The 20917-nt window shown below is 32.3% G+C and overlaps 1 protein-coding gene across 1 annotated transcript in view; it reads left to right on the top strand.

Moving 5' to 3' along the window:
• The window catches only part of LOC137931862 (uncharacterized), a 47295-nt gene extending 30211 nt beyond the window's left edge, over positions 1-17084 (top strand). Inside the window, exons 2-4 of the mRNA XM_068775376.1 lie at positions 133-186; positions 944-1647; positions 16841-17084. Of these exons, the coding sequence (XP_068631477.1) occupies positions 949-1647; positions 16841-16858 (717 nt within the window). The 5' untranslated portion in view covers positions 133-186; positions 944-948 and the 3' untranslated portion in view covers positions 16859-17084. The remainder of the gene's footprint in view (positions 1-132; positions 187-943; positions 1648-16840) is intronic.
• Positions 17085-20917: the final 3833 nt, after the last annotated feature.

Raw genomic sequence — 20917 nt, 5'->3', positions numbered from 1 at the left:
TATCCATCAGATTGATTCTGATCCGTGCAAAAAGTTATACAACCGAGACTAGGGCAATGCAATGACTCATTATGTTTTTCCAAAACCGAATTAATGACTTAATGACATTGATTTAAATTTTTTTTGTTCCAGATTAAAGGCGATGTTAAGTTTCTGAGTTTCTACGAACGGTGTGACATAATACAGGTACTTACAATTCTATCCGCGTTTAAACAGTCTCGTTTGAAACTAATTCAAAATATAGTCTACAATAATTGCAAATTGTAAACAACTGAACATCATTTGCGTCATCTTGAATAGCGGACTGGTGTTTTGGTGTTACGTGGCCGATGCTTATACAATGACCTATTTAGAGTCAGCTAATGCTTGTTAGATCTTTTGTTCCTAAACTGATGAATGGAAGATTTTCACATGTTAAGAACAATAAGTAAATGATCGACGATTTGTTTGTTTCTGAAATTTAAACCCATTCTGTCTCTAGTGACGCAGTTGATCTACAGTTTGAATGTTTTAAGGATATTCAACAGTTCATCAACTTCTAATTATGTTTATTTATATTTAGTGGACAAAACTTTATAAAATCTATTCTTGGTCATTTTTAACATGTGAAAAGATTTTTTTATTCGTAAGTTTTATATCTTTATGTATAACGGTGAACTGAACGCTGAAAGCATTCTCGGCCAGTTTAATATTTTATTGTTATTTATGGTACACGTACAGCCAAAAGATAATGACTTGACGCATTCCAATTGAAGAAAAATTAATGTCACCTATTTCTGAATGATTGGCTTATATAGGGCATTTGAAAATAGGTGTAATAGCTTTCTGCAGCCAAATAAGATATATCATTACCCCCTCAAAGCTTTCATATCTATATTACCAATTATTATGTATAGATATACATTTTATATATTAAGTTAGTTGTAAATGTTTATGTTTACAGCAACAATGCCGCGTTTAGAGCAACAACCTCCGGAGGACTTTCGACGCGTGTTGCGTGAGAAAGCGCTCAATCACAGCCTGTTCTACCTGAAGCTGAGCGCGGGAATGGAGCCGGAGAAGGCGCGCGAAGCCAACGCGCCGCCGCGCGCGCCTGCCGCCAGTGAAGCAGCGATCGCGCACCACACTGCGCGCGTCCGCAACGCGCAGCCGCGCGTCTCCGAACTCCTGCGCAGATTCGAACCAGGTCCCATGCAATACCTGCGCATCCCTCGTGCAGCCACTCCGCCCGAAGACATCACTTCGTCCGATGACGACGACCGAGCTGCGGTGAGACGACGGAGTAGAGACTTGAGCGACGATTCCGCTGTGGAGCTGGAACCGAGGCCTCGTCGCCACTCGCACCCTCGCGACGTCACTCCGCCTCCAGAGACAATGTCACCGAGGCGGGAGAGGACTTTGATCGAAGCTCATGTGATCGAGTTAGGACGTAGGGGGAGCGAAGGGAGTGAAACCAGAGGTCGGTGTGTCAGGACCCCGAGTGTGGTCGTTAGCGATTACTCGGACGGAGTGGCCGTTGGTGCTACTGAAGAAGAAGTTGATTGGTTGAGATCCAGGTCTCTGTCGGCGGATTCTGCGTGTTCCTCATGTTCCACACTATCGAGCCGAGATGATGACGAGTTCGAGTCGCCGAGCTTGCCGAAAAAGGTACGTCAAATTTTTTTTATAAGCTACCAATAGTATTTCAACATAAATCCATTGATAGTGTACTAAAATAAGAAGAAACGTCCCAAATATAACAGCTGGGATATTCTTTTTTGATTATATTTAATCACACACTTCACAAATGCCTAATCGGCTTTTCGTGAAATTTCCATTTAAAGGCTTATTTTAAATATAATGCGTATATAATTATTATACAAAATACGAACAACACATTATGATAAAAATATTCGAATATATTTTAACGACATCCTTAGACATAATAGTTTCTACATAGATTACTTTTCGCATGATCATAAAAAGCTGAATATTTATTGTAAAAAATATTGATTTAGATAGGAGTAATTAAAAGCTATTGTGTTGCTAGTACGTTGTAATAAAATAAGACAGCCAAAAGTTTTTTATCCGTGATTGAGTAGCAATGCAATAAAAAGATAAGGAAGGAATACAGGCTCGATTTGGACAAGACAACGCCTGCAGAACACGACCGTAAAATCGCTGCATTCCTCTGGTATGTTGGCAGCGAGGAACCGGTACCTTCAGGCTGTTGCCCTACGCCATTCCAATGTAATGGCATTTAGGAGTTGTTTCTTCGTGATATACTAGCAACCTGTTGTAAGTCTTATGCAGTATAGACAATATTATAGTTGGACAATAGAACAGTTATTAATTTACCACTTTTACCAATCCTTAAGCATCAACTGCTCATCTGTTTAATGTAGAATAAATATAACTTTAATTTTAAATAAAAATACATTTTTATATCCATTAAGACTTTTTATGCACTATAACGCATTGAGATAAAACTAGTAGTATATATTGCTTTAGTAATAATAAATAGTAATATTAATAATGTAATTTTAGATTAATTTTACAATTTGAAATGTCACATCTTTCAAAGAAAGCTTTATAAATAATTTTAATATTTAATTTTGCTCCTATTATCAAGTTAACGTATGACATAGGAATGCCATGATCTATTTACGAACATGTATGTGCACAATTATTTAATTAATCAATTCTATGAAATTTATTTATTAATATTATTATTTCACATATAAGTTTTTTATAAAGCTCACAGTATTCTACGTTAACAAGGCAACGAAGTTTTTTTTTTATTATTTCAAGGTTTTTTATTTGGACGGTCTTATCTCGGGCACAGATATCCCGATCTCAACAAAGTTTTGATGCGAAGGTCGACTAACAAGGAAATATTTATGTCGTATTAATATATTTTTTCCCATAAAATTACAACAGGTACTCATACAATTTACTGAATTTCTATTATAAATGTCAGTGAGGAATAAAATAACACCAAAAAAGCAATAAGTCATAATTTTAAGGCGCGGTGTACATGAAAGTACAGCAAAAGTTAAAACTAGTTTTTATTAAAAAAAAAAACTTTGTGTTTTTCACGAGCGAATTATTTTTTATATTTCGTTAAGAGTTCGATATCTGTATTATTCTACACTAGGATTATCCATTTATTACAGGCACTGTATGTACTCGTAAATAGGAAGTCACACATATTTTTTATTTTTATATACAAGCTATAATTACTAGGCTCGGTTCTTTACTTCACTATAATATGAGTTATGAGGAAAATAAATTTTATGCGGATAAAGCCGCGGGGAAATTTTTATACCAATTAAATGACCGCAACACATCATCGTATTTTTTTATTATTAATTTACTAAACCAACGGGGCGTTCACCCGATGGTAATGGATACTCTACTCATGATAACGCTGTGATATCCTTGCTTTCGTCGTTTGTACAATACTACTTTAGAACCTCGACGGGTTTCAACAAGGTTCCTGATACCACTTTATCATCATCATGTCTGCCATAGAGCTACGACTGCCATATATAAAGGGGAGGCCCCTTTAGATTTCCCTCGACGTTAACAATGTCAACTATTAGCTTGGTTGGCGGCAGTTCTTGACGGCAGTCTCCACTACAGAAACTTAAGGCCCCAGCGTCAATCAGTTCACCCCTGTGGTCTGCTCAATGCCACTTCAACGGTTGCCAATCTGCTGGGCTATGTCAGTTACTTGTCAGTCTGCTGATGCCCTCACTTCTGACACCAGTTGGTAAAGTGTTTTATTCAATTTAACAATCAACCATATAACAGCAATTGATACGAACCTGCATTGTAATACTTAATATTAAGTGTAAACATACTGTCATCCTATCAGAACAATACAAGCTGTTAAGTAAATAGAAATTAAACATTGACAACAAATTTCATAATATTTCTTATCTCGTTGCTTCCGCTAATGACGTCAAAAGATTATATCGCTCCAGAGCGGTTGTCCTGTTATATTTGATAATGTTTCGATTTTAATTATTCTTAATTTTTAAATCGTTTACAGTTATTATTTATTAATGTATTATTGCTTTAAGCAAACGATACTATTGAAAATTAATTCTTTGTTTTAAAACACATCCAAATGACCCTGAAGACTTTAACAGCAAAATTACTATTTTTTATTTTATTTTCGTAGCTTTTTTGATTTTATACTAACTTTTAACAGAAAAGAATGTTCTGTGACGAAACTGTATATCTTACAAGTTTTCTAAAATCTTAAAAACTTTATTTGTTGACCTTTATACATACTTTATTGAACACTAACTGTTAGTGGACGACAAAAGTAGGATTTTAATTTTATGACTATGCAGTTTATCGATTTTCTGTAGATCTGTAGATCCATAGGTCGCTAGTTCAGATCCGGCTCGAAGGATCAAAAGTGTTGGCGAGCTTGTGGACTGTATAAACGGATTAAATAACTTCAAATGATGGTGGTAATTTAAATATAATTTCACAAAACAAAACAAAGAGTAAAATGACGCTTAACAATAGAACGCCCGAAACAAAAGAACATGTCAGACGCCTAGCGACACTAACTGTCAAATATAAAAGTTAAAAAAAAAACATGAAAATATAAATAGGTTTTAAGCGGCCCAATTAGTCGCTAACATGAACATTGAAAATTTTAACGCAGATTTTATTTATTATGTTAATAATATGGACCACATGCCTTTTCCGGGTAAGCTTCAGAGGTACTAATGGATGTCATACACAGATTTATGGACGTAAATGCTTTAAAGGTATATTATACATACATATGTATGTTAATATAACATAAAAATGAATGTATAGCACATTTGTTACCAAAAAGTTTTAAAGCTTTTACACCTAGTATATTGCGAAAGGCCAATAACTTCTCGCAATATAAAGTCTTCAGGGATAACACAAATCATTCGAATTCTGTAAACGTTTTATTTACTTTATTCTCATTACGTTATTTATTATTAATGAAATTATTGATTTTGGATAGGGTGTACATTAATTGACAACAAATAAGGTACACATTCACCTCTGGTGAAATCCTCCGGCCTCCTAACGATGTTTTCCTTCGCCTTTTTGGAATAATAGAGACTCTCGTGAATACATAATTCATTTTAAACGTGTCGGGAATAGAAATTGGGTACAATGTCTTAATCGTAGTCCTGGTCAGCTGTTTCTGAAATTAGAAAAAACAAACAGTCCAAAATAAATTCTTAATTATGTTTAATTTACAATTAACCATTTCTTGTTTGCGTAATACCAAAAAAATATTTTTGTCTGTTTTATATTTAATTGTATTTTATTCTTCTTCCAATTTATAATAAATACTATAGCCAGGTTATTCGATAGCAAAACGACGTTATAGAAAGACTTGTTGTCTTAATCGCTGAGGACCCAAAGTTTGCCCAGCTTTGTAATGGACTGATTTGAATCGTTCCTGAATCTATGCAAAGTGTTTTGGAGAGGTAAAGATGATGGCGGTAACCGCGACTACTCTGGCAGACAAAAATGTTAATTTTACTGCATCAAATAGTTTGATTATATTAAATCAGTATATCGTAACAAAGTCACCGCATGTGGTTTCTGATAATCTGGTTTATCATAATCATCATGCCGTAGGCCACTGCTGGTTAGAAACCTTTTCAGTAGATTTCCAATAGGGTCAGTTTTTACGCAATCTGTACGTAGACATTCTATGCATCGTTCGGCAATTCGCGCTCTCCGCTCATAAGTTTCTATTTAGGCCCCAGCGACCGTCTGTTCTGCGTGATGTGTGTGTGAGTGTGGGTGTTTTTGTGTGGGTGAATATCTTTTGGATGTTCAAGATACTCTGCCTCGGGGGGGAGGATAGGATCATATGGGATTCTTATCTACAAAAATCCTCCCGTTGGTTGCCCTCGATGATTTGTGAGGGACCGCCTTATTTGCATTAGCAACTTATTTACTTTTTATTACGTTGGTTCGTGACCACGTCTATCCATCGTCCGCCTCAGAGTCGTTTAAGCTAGTATAAGGCTCCCACTTTAAATACCCGCGCTCCAAAGGTCCCGTTTGTGGTAGACGACTGACCCAATATCTTACACGACTGCGGAAAAGTAACAGTAGGCAGGTGATCACCAGGCTCTAGTAGTCACTTGTGTAAGCCTGAAAGTGAGTATTCCATGATGTTGCTGCAACCAGGCTTTGCCAGAATGTCCAAGGGCGCCAGGACTGTCGCCGCCTTGAAAGATACCGACCGATATCACCTTATGATCTGTGAGGCCAACATCCGTTGGACGCTGTAGTTCTTTGTTCTACAGCATCGAATGGTCCAATCTTTTTCCCCAACGGATGCTCGTTTGCCAACGGATCTCCTCATTTCTAATTCAACCTCTTAAAGAAATCCCGTGCTGTTTGTTCAGCAAGTTATAACATTATAATGTTTTTATGTTTTAACACATACGCATCGTGTAAACACAGAGGACATATGTGATTGCTAGAGAGTTTTATAGCTGCTAAAACATTTATGTGCGTTATGTCCGCTGTTATCGGAGATCCCAGGACGCCACGCTCGTGTTATTCCATAACAAACATTTCCATTGAACGTTATCGCGGATTCTGTGCGACATAAGTATATAATCCGCAGGAGCTCGCAGCGGTTGTCGAGCGACGGATGACGACTTCCGTTATGACAGCGCTATATTGTCACTGTCCGTGTTAACTGGAGTGGGACGTTTTAAATTGCAATATTCCGGTTTTTTAGTGCCGATCCTCCATGATATACCTATAGGTATAATCAACTAAATTTACAAACGTAATTGCTGTATCCGTACACATGTATTATTATATCTTTTTAGTTATTTATTTACGCAATCCACATAGATACATTTACAATGACCACTCATGTATGTTATGAGAAAATTCCAAAAGAGCGCAATTTATTTAAAACTAGAATCAAAATGAGCTCCCCATGAAGACATTTCTAAAGAAGTCCTAAAAAGAGCCCATAATCTGAGAGTTCCCATAACACACTAAAACGAGGTTTTTTTTGTGGTAATTTTTATAACATCCTTATTACATTAGTAGAACAACTCATGGAAAGCTTTATTATCATTTAAAAAAACCTTCTCACTGTAATAGGATTTTTGACAAGTTTTTGTTTAATAACGGTCTAAAATTTATAACATTATAATTCATTGACATGGGAGTGTGTTATAGAACCGCACACAGTTGCCCACTAAAGAGTTACTAATTGTATGCAGCTTATGCATTATATTTATTTTCATGACATATATTTTCGATATCAAAACAATATTTTGGTGCCAAAAGTATAACTAGAAATATCAAAAGGAACTGATGTACAAACAACATATATACTTAGAAAGTAATAGCAGTTGTTTTTTTTTACTTTTATACGACGGTTAGTATACTGGAAATAATAGTCAATATCTATTTACAAACAATCTCCAAACGTTCATTTAATAGCTGTAGTTTGGAGAACGTCAATGAATATTTTAATTAAGAACTCACTGCCCTGACTGACTTCATACCGTTAAAAGTTATTGGCCTGTAGTAGTCAAATGTCAAGTATAAGTTGTTTCTTTGTACTCTACAGGACTATTGAATATAATGTCATTATCACATTATAGCATGATTGTTTTTGATTACATCCATTTAACGCATCATGCTTTTTTGTTTTGTTTGATGGTAAATGTATCATAACTAGGGTAACAATTATTTGGGAAAATAAAGGTATTGTTTTTACTGTTTTCGTTGCAATTATTCTATTTTTTCTGTTCATAATAACTTTTGTTATTGAAGTTTTAAAAGTAATAGGTTTAGTTAACGATTAATTATGACTAAGAATCATGAAACAAAAACTAGATATATATAATACCTAGATATATATTTACAAACACGTATGTACCCACGAACACACGCATGCACACGCACGCACACACACACACACACTCACTCCACATATATTCACTTACTTTTAATTGCCTCAACTCTTCAATTAAATGTAATACTTACTATAAAGCGCCGTATAACAATTTTAATAGAGAAAAAAATCGAAATGAAAGGAAGCTTGTTTCGAGCGAATGGTCCTTCTTACCAATTAATATGAATTTCAATTCATATCACGTTCTATTAACATAAAATAGCCACTTTATTGTATTTTTTCGGTTTCCTTTTTTGGTGCTAGATCGTGTCTTAGGCTGAATGTGCTTAAACACGTTTTATAACAGTAAACACATTTGTTATGTTTTTCGTAACACAGTGTATATACGTTCATGTATTCACCTCGAAGATTGCAACGTGTAAATATGATGTACTAAAGTTAAAAGTATTTTGACAACTGCTGAACAAAAGACTAAATTATTTACTTTAAAAATGTTAATAAGTTACATGATACTCCATAAGTGTTTTGCGTAATTACTGTATTGTAATTATAATAATTGTTGACTAATATGGATTACGTGTAATAAATTATTCATTACAATCTCTGATATAAATTAAATCACTTAATGTTCAATAACAAGTTTACTTGGAACCAGCGATCAGGAAAGTAGGTATACAACGTTTTTCTTTAAAGAAATTCAAACCAAATTGTAAGTAACGGGATATAAAGACGAGATCATTAAGAATGATTGTGAATATATAAATTGTTGATAAATAACTGTCGACACAATATTAAATTTATAGCTTGCGATACCTTTTTTACTTATTACAAATCAGCTTAAAAGTTCAAATAAACCTTCATCGTTATAAATCTTGTTTGATACCTAACATCCTTAGATACGATACATTAAACACGAGACGAAATAGCAATGAATTTATTTTTAATTTATTCATGAAACAATTAAAATAGACTTGAAATTAAGAATAACAGTGGCTCGAATATTAATTGTTCTATTGTGAAGTTTACGTTTACGTATTTGTTTTCTTAAATTAAAGTTAATTAATTTAAAGTAATAGATTCATCTAAAGTGTTTAAAAAAATTGCTGTTAGTGATACAAAAATTAATACAATTGGAATGTATGTCTAAATAATTAACAATGGATGTTTAATCAAGGCCAAACTTGTTTGCTTATGTCTAAACATATTTGTCATTAACATTAAATTCATAACGAATAAGCGCCACGAGCTTAATAGTTAACAAGTTTATGGTGGTTAATACAGCCAGTTTAGTTCATGATAGGAACATTTATTTATTAATATTAATATTCAATAAGGATCATATAGTGATCACATATTTAGGTCATGAGAGCCGAGACAGAGATGGACACCCTCTTAACGTTGTTGGATTGGAGACCGTGGAACGGCATGCGCAGCGTCCACCCCTCAAGGTCTGGTCCAAGAACCTTTTTAAGGTCGGGAGAAGATATTGAATGGATACATGGGATATGGAAGAAGCCTATGTCCAGCAGTGGTCATCATACGGCTAAAATGATGCTGATGTTACATCATCTAGAACACAATTAAAATTAATTATTTCAATTATAGGTATGCAAAGTGTAAATAATTAAATAAAATCAATAATAACGTAACACGACTATAAAATGAAGCTAAACAATAAAAAAGTTTTTATTGAAGCGAAACCGCGTTGCAAAAGTGACGTCAACAACGTCCGTGAGATGGATTTCTGCTGCGACTCCGACAGAAATGAACAAATTTACTTTGGCTTTAAAAGCATTAGTAGTTTTTTGTTACATTCTTTTACGCAAAATCTTAGCAGCGGTGCTCATGCGAACAACTAGTGAAATCATTTGCTGATTGTATTGAAACCAGTAGAAGTATATACACGTGCATATATGTCTAATAAAGGAGGATTCTATTTATTGTTGTGTGAATAATGAATAAATGGATAATAGAGTAATTAAAGAATGTGATTTGCGATCCGAGGTCTCAGTTTAATCTAGCATACATATATACAATAAATAGGCTTCTATATGTAAATAGATAGATTTTAATACTTGCCGTTTGCCATATGGTATATAGATTGTAATAAAGTTTCCTGCGAACCACTAAGAGACTTTATAAAGATAGCGAGCTTTATAATGTTAATATAAAAATTAATTTTGTTTCTTTAATACACTTAGACAGGATCGAACGCATTCAACGTAGGTTTCTACGTTATCTTCAATATATGTATGGTATATATGACAGTGAATATCTCAATCGATGTAGACGATCTACTGCTCTTGATAATGTGCAGAAAGTTGGCATATACCGCATATTTAACTAAAATCTTAAATGGCTATGTCGATTGTTGCGAGTTCGTTAAGTTTTTTATACATGTTTTAACATTTCGGCAGAGGAATCCTCACACACTCTGTTCTTTATGGTTGCTGTAACTAGCGAAAATTTTTATTTGTTCCTGTTCCGTAAATGAATTTGTCTAAGAATTTGAATCTGACATTTGTAGTTTCAATCCATGTGTATTAAACCGCAATAATACATGTATCGTTCATGAACTATATTTTTGGTCCCGAAATAATAAAAGAATTAGCGAAACTGGAAATTATTTTTATTTACATTGTAATTTTGCTATACTAACTTTTAAAAGTAGTAACTTTTTAAAGCTTCTATCATTTTATTTAGGATTTCCATCTTTTTGAACTATCACACTGTCTAAATTTTGCGTCTAAAGTAATATAACTAGATTTTTAAGTTTTCTCAATGAATTAAAATAAATTAATGTACGTTAAACGATAGCGTAACAATGAAATGCTGTTAGGAGGTAGATATAAGTGCGTACCGCGTAGGCAAAACTCCAGTAAAAGAGTTCTGCGTTTAATTACGGTTGGAACTAAAGATGTAAAAAAGCCGATTTAAAACGTTTAAAACCAAAAGTGGCGGTTTAAAACACCAAATAAATCTTTTTAAACGGTTTAAAACTCGCCTACTAAAATATAAGAACAGTGTTTTTATACATCATTATCGACAATACTTGGTCTTGTGTTAGTTACCTATGCAGTTTATACCTATGTAGGTAAGTATATTACATATAAAGTACTATAATTATAAAGAAACAATATTACATACAATAGATTAAAATATGTGACAATATATGGCAAAAAAGTCCCTTTACCCTGATAACGTCACAAGGTAGGTAGGCAGGCCAGTTACAGTCTGTCAAGAAAGTCATAAAAAGAAATAAAGTGTTGCCATATTTAATTTTAGGACAGAAATGTCAGTCAGTTTTACAAAGATAGTGGCGCCTCATAAATTTTCATGACTTTCTTGACTGTATGATCATCATGTTGTCGAGTGGACTGTGTAAGATTAGCCAAATTTTTGTTTACAGTTTTTGTTTTGTGTTTTTTTATTACTTTCAAGAAAAAGTCGGGTACCTAATAATCTAATTTTAATAACAGCTCATTACATTTTAGGGATATAGTAATTTTTGGCATATTTGGTACGAGTACCTTTATATTGAATCCAAATTTGTACATTTTTTTACAATACTGGCAACACTGACATGTCCGCACGCAACACGCTATGAATGTGTGTGTGTGTGGTGTGGAGTAGGCGAGCTGGCAACGTTGCATCTTGACGTCTCTCCGCGTGAGAAGTGCAAGTGTGTGAGTTTGGTTTTAAACCGAATGAAACTGATTGATAAATCTTTTCAAAATAACCAATATAGTTAACTAGGTAATAGTTTTTCAACTTAGCTAGGTAAAGTCTACGCTTGGAATAGATAATGTGTTTATATTTAAGAAAAACATAGTCGTCAACACTAAACGTTTAAAATCGAAAAAAATGGGTTTTTTCGATTTTAAACGGTTTTTTTCGTTTTAAACCGATTGGTTTAATTCGTTTTAAACCGGCCTTACATCTATAGTTGGAACTATCCCGTAGGCATGATTGTTAATATGTGTATAGCTCATTTGTAAGTAAAAAGATATGTTTGATTGTACAACAGCGGCTATCTGTTATTGTTGTTATTACTAACTTCCAATTACATTTTACTTTTTCATGTTCTTTTTGCGTGGCAAGTAGTATTACTATTTATATTATTATAGAAACTATTGAGCACTGTTATCATGGATTATATTTTTCTATTGTTACTCTCTTTAGTTTTGACTGGACGATATTACATATAAACTAATAAATTTGTAAATATTTTAGTATACAATAGTAAAAAAAGATATAAAGTATTTTTTATTCTGACATTTAAGCATAATATCTATTTTTAAGATTTAATATAAAAAATAGGTTATGAAGAAAAAAAAATATAAATATAAAAAATATGTTATAAAGAAAAAAAATAATATTTTTTACACTAAATAGTTAATTATAATGTTTCCGAAATTACGTTTCATTAGTTACTAAATTAATATGTAAAGAATTTTTATTCCGGAAGATTTAGAGCTCAAGAGATATATTCCAAGTTCAAAGTGTTTTTAAAGTTTGATAACATTACGTTAAAAGTGTTATTCAAAAATAGCGCCGTAGGAAACTTATTACACAACCTTTGCTTTGTGCGTGGATGTGTTACATAATTCTTTGGCGACGTTTGCGGCCATAAAAACGATGCAGTACGAGAAGTAAACAGTTAATTGGTAGGTAGTGAAGAAAACAATGGCTTGTTATGGCCGCCGTTCGTTTCCTGCAGTAGTAAACTGATAGTTTTAATTTTTTATCCCAGTCCCCACCCACCATTGACGTCAAACGACCGGTCGGCTTGTGTCTGTGTGCATAGCGTGGGCATGGCAGGGCCGTCGCGAAGGACGAAGTATTATTATTGGGCCATATTTTTATCAAATGACCATGAATATGTAAGTTAACGTTTTGTTTGTTTTACATTGAAACGAACATATTAACGTTGGGAATAAAGTGTTTAATAAATATGTCAATGGGACGAATTCGTATTAAATTTACTGTATTGAGTTCTATCATATTGTAGTGATTAATTATACTTGTTCGCTACAATTGATTTTATCTTTGATAACATTCCTGTCGACTGTGACAGTCATATATCACCGTAGAACGACTTTTAATTAATGAACATTTGTTTGTCTGGGCAAGATAAATATTTATTATTATTTCATATATTGATACAACGCCTTTAGTAAAGAACACCCTTCACAAAAAAAAAGTTTTAATAAATACCGGTTATCATATAATGTAATATTTACTTAATATGTAATTGAAAAAATGCTACAATTTATCTGCACTTATTAGATTTTTTAGTACTAAGACGTATATACAAAGTTCATAATACTAAATAATATTTGAAGACAAATATATAAATGTTTTTGTTTTATCAATTTCTCTTTTAGTTATTATTATTACGTTATTATCAAAGTTATCATGTATTTCCGTTAGCTAGGCGCAAGCGAAAAATCGATAACAACATGCATAAATGAAAAGTAGGCATCGACGATAACTGTTAAAATTTATTTAATAAACCGTTAACATCCAAATTAAGGGCAGATTGGTTAGATTAGGTTGGGTTAATGAACATAAATTTATTGTAAACAGTTGATATTTGGCAATTTTTCGATTGCGACTGGCATAATGAAAAGAACTGAAGCAAAATTAAAAGTGTAAAAATTGTTATAACTTTGATATTTAGTAATAATTTAAACTTAAAATAAAATTTACGAAAAAAAACCTCTTTTGTCAGTTTGGAGCAGCCCTATTAGAAGGATTGAGCAAGTGTTAAACTGAACTCTTGCTTAAATGTTGCAGCTATTTATCAAAATTAATATTCAGTCATTTATATATATATATTTATCAATTTTTTATTTTTCAAATATTAAATACTAATCATTCTCTAAAAAAGTTGTGGTTTATTTTTGAATTATGTAGTTTTTAGGTTGCGAATTAAAAGTTTTTTTTTAAATTTTGACTAGTTTATAATACTCGTAATTATTTTAAATAAACATTTAAGGGACTTTAAAGCCTTCCATATGTCAGTAACTGAACGACGTAACACAAAATATTAAAGTAACATCTGAAACCATTAAAATGCTTTCAAGCGTCATTTAAATCTTTTACCAATTAACCTTGAAAATCAACTCAGAGAACATAAATAAGTTATTAGTACGCGCGCGTCAATAGACTTATCTATTCGAAATAAAGATTCATTTACGATATTTTATTGTAATAGTCGTTAATGATATATTTAGTTTTTAAAATCGATGCACGAACATTCACAGTTTTATTTGGTATTTTTATTATTACATTAGGAATAAAACGCAAAATGATTTTATTAGTAACAGGTGTTGCAGAACTCTGACGCAGTTCTTTCAAATTAAGGCTTTATTATTTTTGTTAGTTTATATTAAATGAATACGCTTTTCTTAACATATGACAGAGTTATAAATTGGACAGACATATTTTGTACAACGGATTTTTTTTATTTTGGCAAACATCGTTACATTGACTGCAACATCACATTGGTAACGTGTCGGATTGCGTGTGTGCGTGTTGCGTGCTTGAGCATGCATCGTGTTTAATGTCCGACTTCTCTCGTAATTTTTTACGACTGTCGCATATACGGTGTTACGAAGTGCTGTAGGTCTACATCCAATGCATTTTATATATAAAACCTAAAATACGTTCACGTACATTGCCTTCGTACGAAATATACAGTTATTAAATTCTTTATTGTTCTTTATTGCTCCTAAAGAGAGCTCCGTTTGCGCACAGCGGTAGAATTATAAACACAATATATGACCCTGTTGAGGATTAAACACCGGATCTGCGATCGTTTTAAAACAGCACAAATAAAATTTACTTTTAGCTAGGATAACTACACATACGGTTCATTATCATTATCATTTCAGATCTATGACGTCCACTGTTGGCTTTGCTTTTCCATAAATTTAGTACATGTGTGTGGTAATGGGTGGACGTTCTACACTGCATTATTTGATAGCCGGTTGTCTCCACTCTAAATCCTTAAGGACCCAGCGGCCATCCTTTCTACACGCTATGTAGTTCACCCACAGACACTATAAGTCGGTCACTTTCATTGATCTACCTATCTCATTCCCGATTCGATCTGGTTCAGAAATTCCGGGCATAGCTCTTTTCACGGCTCGTGTAGCGACTGTAACTTTGTTGGTCTCGTAATAAAACCACTTTTTAGTACCGTAGGTAATCACTAATAGCACATATCGGTTATAGATCTCAGTTTTAAGACACAACGATGTTTGAAGCTTTTCCGACGCTTCTCGACCGAGTTGATTTCGATGATTGGCCTCTTTCTCGTAGTTGGAGTTATTATGTCGTAAACAAACGAAATTTTAAACATTAATTTATACTTCTGGGTTTTTTCCTTTAATATTAGACGTAATAGAAGAAAGAAGGTAGTCAGTGAATTAGCAAAAAAAGTCATGATTTAATACTGACGCAGTAATAATTAACGACGATCAGGTTTAAAACAATGAAGAGACATTCAACACTTCGCACGTTCCGCACGTCACGCTATATCTAATTAGCACTATTAGTTATCCGTGTACTCATCACAATTAAAAATTATTTTTAATGGCATACATAGCATACTAGGGGTGTTACATTCTGTTATTATATAAAAAAACCTATTCTATTTATCTATTTATTTCAGAACCGTTTTTTTCCATGTTTGTGTTGATATTTTGTAAAGTTAGACATCTCGGATATCACCATGATCATCATTTTAGCCGTAAGACTTTCACATCTAGACAGGAGCCTCTCTTATAGATTTCAAATAAGACCAGCTGTAGGTGGTCATTATGTCCTATGTAACTTGAAATTACGTGCCGGTGGATATCTGTCCCATTCAAGTCCTTGACCAGGTTCCTCCAACTTCAAATAAATTTTTTACATGGTATAAGCCGGCAGCAACGTTCACGCTATTTATGCAAAAAATAAAGAGGACCTCTTTAACACCAGTATGACTACGATAGGACAATTGCCTCTATCTGTTTGGTAATATTATAATTTACATACTATATAACAATTTTTTGTAATTATGGTTACATACATCTGAAAATCTTTAAAAAGCAGTCTGTTTTGTTAATTATTAAGGTGTTTCTTAGTCGTTAGTTTTCTAATTGATTAATATGTGGTAATGTATGGTTACGTCATGTGAATTTCCTTTTGTTGTTTATCAATATTTTCACAGGAAACCTGGAAGAACACGAATTACAAAGTATATAAGCTCAGATTTCTCGGAAATTCGGTTTTATTATTCACAAATATCTTACCCAGTTTAAATATAAAGTCATTCATTTTGAACCGGTAATTAACATGTAGAAGTTAAAGTGAAAAGTGAAGTCTGTTTCTCTAAACGATCGAACAGTTCATTCCTATGCCATAAAACAAGTAGTTTTTATTAATGCTTTCTCATAAGCAAAGCTTCACTGGAAAAGTTCTCTTTTATTAAACTGTAATAAATAGATAGAGTTGACATCAGAGAATGCACTGTACAACTGTTCCGATTACCAGTTCTATTAAAATAATTAGTTATTTAACACTATTTATTTTTCTTTTGTTTAAGAATTTGTTGTGGTTTTTCAACCAAATAAACTATTAATTCGTTTAGGCAAAGAAGAAAGTTAAGTTGCTCAAGAAACAAGATAAACCAAAATATTTCAAAATTGATTTTATCTGTCTTTGGCTTCTACACAACAAATGAGTAAGTAACTTGCAACTACATTCCCGCGCGTAAAATATATAGTTTTAAAAGAGTTTTGTTTTAAATATTCTTTTTTCTAAATTAAAAATTAAATAAATGTATTTGCAAGTTACAATAAACTCTCGCCTAATCCGTACCAGGTCGCTCAGGAAACCTTAAATCCCCTGATCTTTGTTTATCGAGAAATTAAAAAGTAAAATTGCTTGTTCCAGATAATAAACACCGAATGAGGGCACAGTTGGCCTCCTGAGCGACCTGCGGAGAGCGGCCGCCTCGAAATGAGGAACTCACTACGGAAAATTTCAGCTTTCTACTGGACATTACAGCAAGAAATTTATAGAAAGCGGTGCATATGGTCTGGACCTACAAAGAAAATTAGATTTACTTTAAAACTATATTTCTAATCATTATTCATTCCCAACATTACATAAATAGTTTTTATCTTAGATTTTATCAATAAATATGCTATGATATTACGCTCTATAGAAAAAAAGAGTTCTGTATTTGTCCATATTTTAATACAAAATTTGTTATCCGTTATAGTTTATTTAATCTATTTTGATTTTGTACTGTTTTAATCAAAATTATATCTTCTTTCTTAATTTTTGTCGTCTTGTCGTAACGAAAAGTATTTATAATTTTATATATATGAATAGTCCTTTGTCCATCCACTAATCTGCTTTTAGCGACAATGTGGTGTTTGTGATCTGAATATAGATGACTTAAATTTTGTGTTTCTTCTATCTGTATGTCTGATGATATTGTCTTCGTTGTACAATATTAATTTATGTGCAAGCACTTCTTAATGGTGGATTTATTAAGAGTAAGTTCATCTAATGACCAAACATATCTTTTATCCCAACGGTTGAATATCGTTATACATAAATATCTCTTTTCTTTTTTTTTCCGAAAGTCTCTTTAGTAATATCTTGAGCCGTAAGCATAAACATGCAAACCGCTGTTCTTATAATCGACATAAAAAATACTTTTCACCTTTTCAACTGATTTAATCAAATCCTTGGCCATCGTAACACATCTCAATACAACAGATTCTGTTGTTGTGGTCAGTAACTACAATTATTAAATTGTTAATTAAAGAAAGTCGGCTGTCGGTTGAATGATATTTAAAATAATGTTGAGTATTACTAAAATGTCTCGATAACGTTCTACTTCGAGACATTATTGTATTTCGTTCATTAATGATTATGTACCTTCAATATTTAAATTTAGATGGAATTTATGCAATATACAGTTTTGTTTCTAGTTGATCAATGAAGCGAAAACTGTTTTTGTTGTCTGTTTTGTAATAGCAGCTTCTACTAGCTTTGCATGTACTTTCCCTTTCCATTTGTTATGTTTTTTAGTCCTAGTTTTTTAAATTTTATGTAATAGCATTAGTAATTAATTATATTTAATTTATTTAAAAATAATGTATCGATTAATTAAAGTATTTTTAATTTAATTTATAACTCTAACAGAGAAAATTAAATTTCAAAGGAATGTAAGTTACTCGATCGCTTTGTTAATTTTTAAATACTTAAACTTCAGTGTTTTGTTCTGTACAACTGAAGTTAAAACATCCTTTACACAATGCAGCATTATTAATGGTCATCTCACCAAATACAGAATTAAATAGGTAGTCACACAAAAGTATTATTTTCTCTTTTTTTATCTCATTTATGGCAATCTTTAGTATTATATTGAAATAAAAAACAATTGATATTTTTTTTACCAAAATTTAAGGAATAACATTTATTAGATAAAATTAAAATTTACTGTATTCAAATTTAATGGCCTATAAATATTCGTAAGTTAAATACTTTAGGCTATTTTAAGGTGTGTGTTATTTAGGTTAGTGTAAGAGCAATATAAAGATATGATTCTCATTATACTTGTTTAAAATAAGTAATATTTTGATAATTATTTATAGTTAGGTTAATTACCATTCGAGTATTATTGGGTAGATTCGTAGTACATTCCTTTTATTTCCTTTAATTTTTATTTTAGCTTTATTCCTTAAAAAATCAAGAATAACAAAGAATAAGACATATCAATTTGTATTTTACATATTATTTATTATTTAGGATTATATCCGTTTTGTTTACGTTTTGTATAAGATATATCATTTACTGTTAGATAATACTGTAAATTATAATAATGGAATAAAACTTGATAGGAATACAGATATTTAAAATATCCTTCACACAGTCTTTGCCGCCTTTGCTTTTTTAATAAACATCAAAATTAAAAAAAAATAATCTTTGGACTTGAAAGTCATATTGGATGCTTGTTGTCTAACTTGACCTCTTGGGTGTTTCACTATAATACACTAGTGATCTATTGACCCAATCGATATACTTAGAGTTGGAAATTTTATTCTAAAATAATATTGTATTAGATATTAAATAGGATTTGATTGAAGGCATTAAAAGATTGAAAATCTTTTGAGATAAGAGTTTTGTATTCGTCAGAGTCATTTGTATAAAAGAAACGCAACTTTTGTATCGTCGTCATTTCAGTCTTTTTAGATTCCTGTTAGGACCTGTTGATAGCAGACTCCTGTCTGTCTGTCCACTTTATCGATGGACACTCTATTCTGCGCTTGTCAGTCTGTGGATTCCGTTCCTGAACCTTAAGGTCCTAGCGTTCGTCTGTTCTGTGCGCTGTGCCTTGCCACCGGCATGTCAACTTGTCAGTTCGATGGGCTTTGTTAGTTACTTTCGTTTGCTTACGGTTCTACACATTTCTGCGCAATTTATGAACTCTTTTTTATACAAATAATCCAAAAAGAATTAAGTCTTTATGCAATGACCTTCAATATTGCACGCTGCGTTTTTTCAATGAGTAGCGTTAAAATTAGAGGTCTATTTCGATAATCATTGATTTTTGACTTTATATAGACACTAACGCTGTCAAAACTCCACAAAATAATATTCCAGAGTGAATTTAATGAAATGACGGAATAGTAATATTTGGTTTGTAATAAATTCTTTGTTTCGTTGGCTGTGTGACATGTAACATCGTTCTGTTGAAACCACATGCTAGTGATATTTATGTTGGTACGAAAAAATAATTCTTTTTCTTAAACCCTTTGTCTATATATCTACCAATGATTATTTGTTCTTTTATTATTAAAAACTTTACGTCTACATATGATTCTTGTAACAAAATAATACTTTAAGTTATTATAATAAAAAATTTCGTCAGTCATTTTTGATAATCTGTTTTGCTTTGATACCAAAATTATTTTTTGCCTTATATATTTTGTTATTAATTATAGTAATTTAATTTATTTACTCGTTAAGATATTACAGATGTCGCGTAATAGATTGTAACATACGTATTATTGACTTGGTTACGATGCATGTTAATGGCTTTTAATGACGTCAAACATTCTGGTTTTCGTTTCGTGCTTTGTTAAGTGATTTGTTATCTTCATTATTCATGCATGTATACTGAATAAATTTTATTGATCGTTTACATAACTTGTTTATTAATTAATTACTGTCGCCTTGAATTTCACCACCTTAATAATTCTACAATTACCAACTTCCACCATTATTTTCTGCCTGTTATGGTTTTGTGGTATATATGTGGTATATATCATAACGAAGTGATATTTCTTACCTCTTATAGAATTCCTGTCAAACCATGAAATATATGAGTAGGGTGATTTCAATAGGAGTTATTCTAGAAAGAGATAGGAAACATATTTCCGATTCTGGGGAACTTATACCCAATCATCGTCTCTTGGAAAGATTGAAAGTAGAATAAATACTCTATATCAGCAATACTAAACTGTATCTTTAAAGGTTAATTTTAGATCAACCTATCAAATATTTGTCAAATCAACTATCGGAAAATATAATCATTTATGTTGTAGAAGAGATATCGAGAAGCAAAGACATGTTAAAAAACGTAGTATTGATATGGATTAGTATTGATTTACCATTATCATACGCCCGATAGATGCCTGCTGCAAGGCACAGGCCTTTTCCAAAGATCGCCACAACGAGCGGTCCTGAACTACCCGCAAGATGACTTCAGCGTTTTCCCGTGATCTTAACTACGTCGTCGGCTTGTGGTCATCACTCCAGAATTTTCCGGCTTCCCACAGCCATTAGTTGTAAGAGCGATGGGCTTCACCCGATGCCACTTTACACGAACAAGTTTCTTCCTATGTCAGATTACTTGGTCCTTTTGCTTTTTATAATTCGATCTCATATTTATTATTTATTAATTATACTATTAAATTCCAAAAGCAGCTGAATAATTTTATCTTGTATCTA

The sequence above is a fragment of the Battus philenor genome, unplaced genomic scaffold (genome assembly GCF_028537555.1).
Source record: "Battus philenor isolate CCGP_79_NKW_IND1 unplaced genomic scaffold, ilBatPhil1.0.hap1 SCAF_11, whole genome shotgun sequence".
Classification (NCBI taxonomy): Eukaryota; Metazoa; Arthropoda; class Insecta; order Lepidoptera; family Papilionidae; genus Battus; species Battus philenor.
The sequence above is the reverse complement of the archived record's forward strand: the minus strand, read 5'-3'. Positions and strand labels throughout refer to the sequence as shown.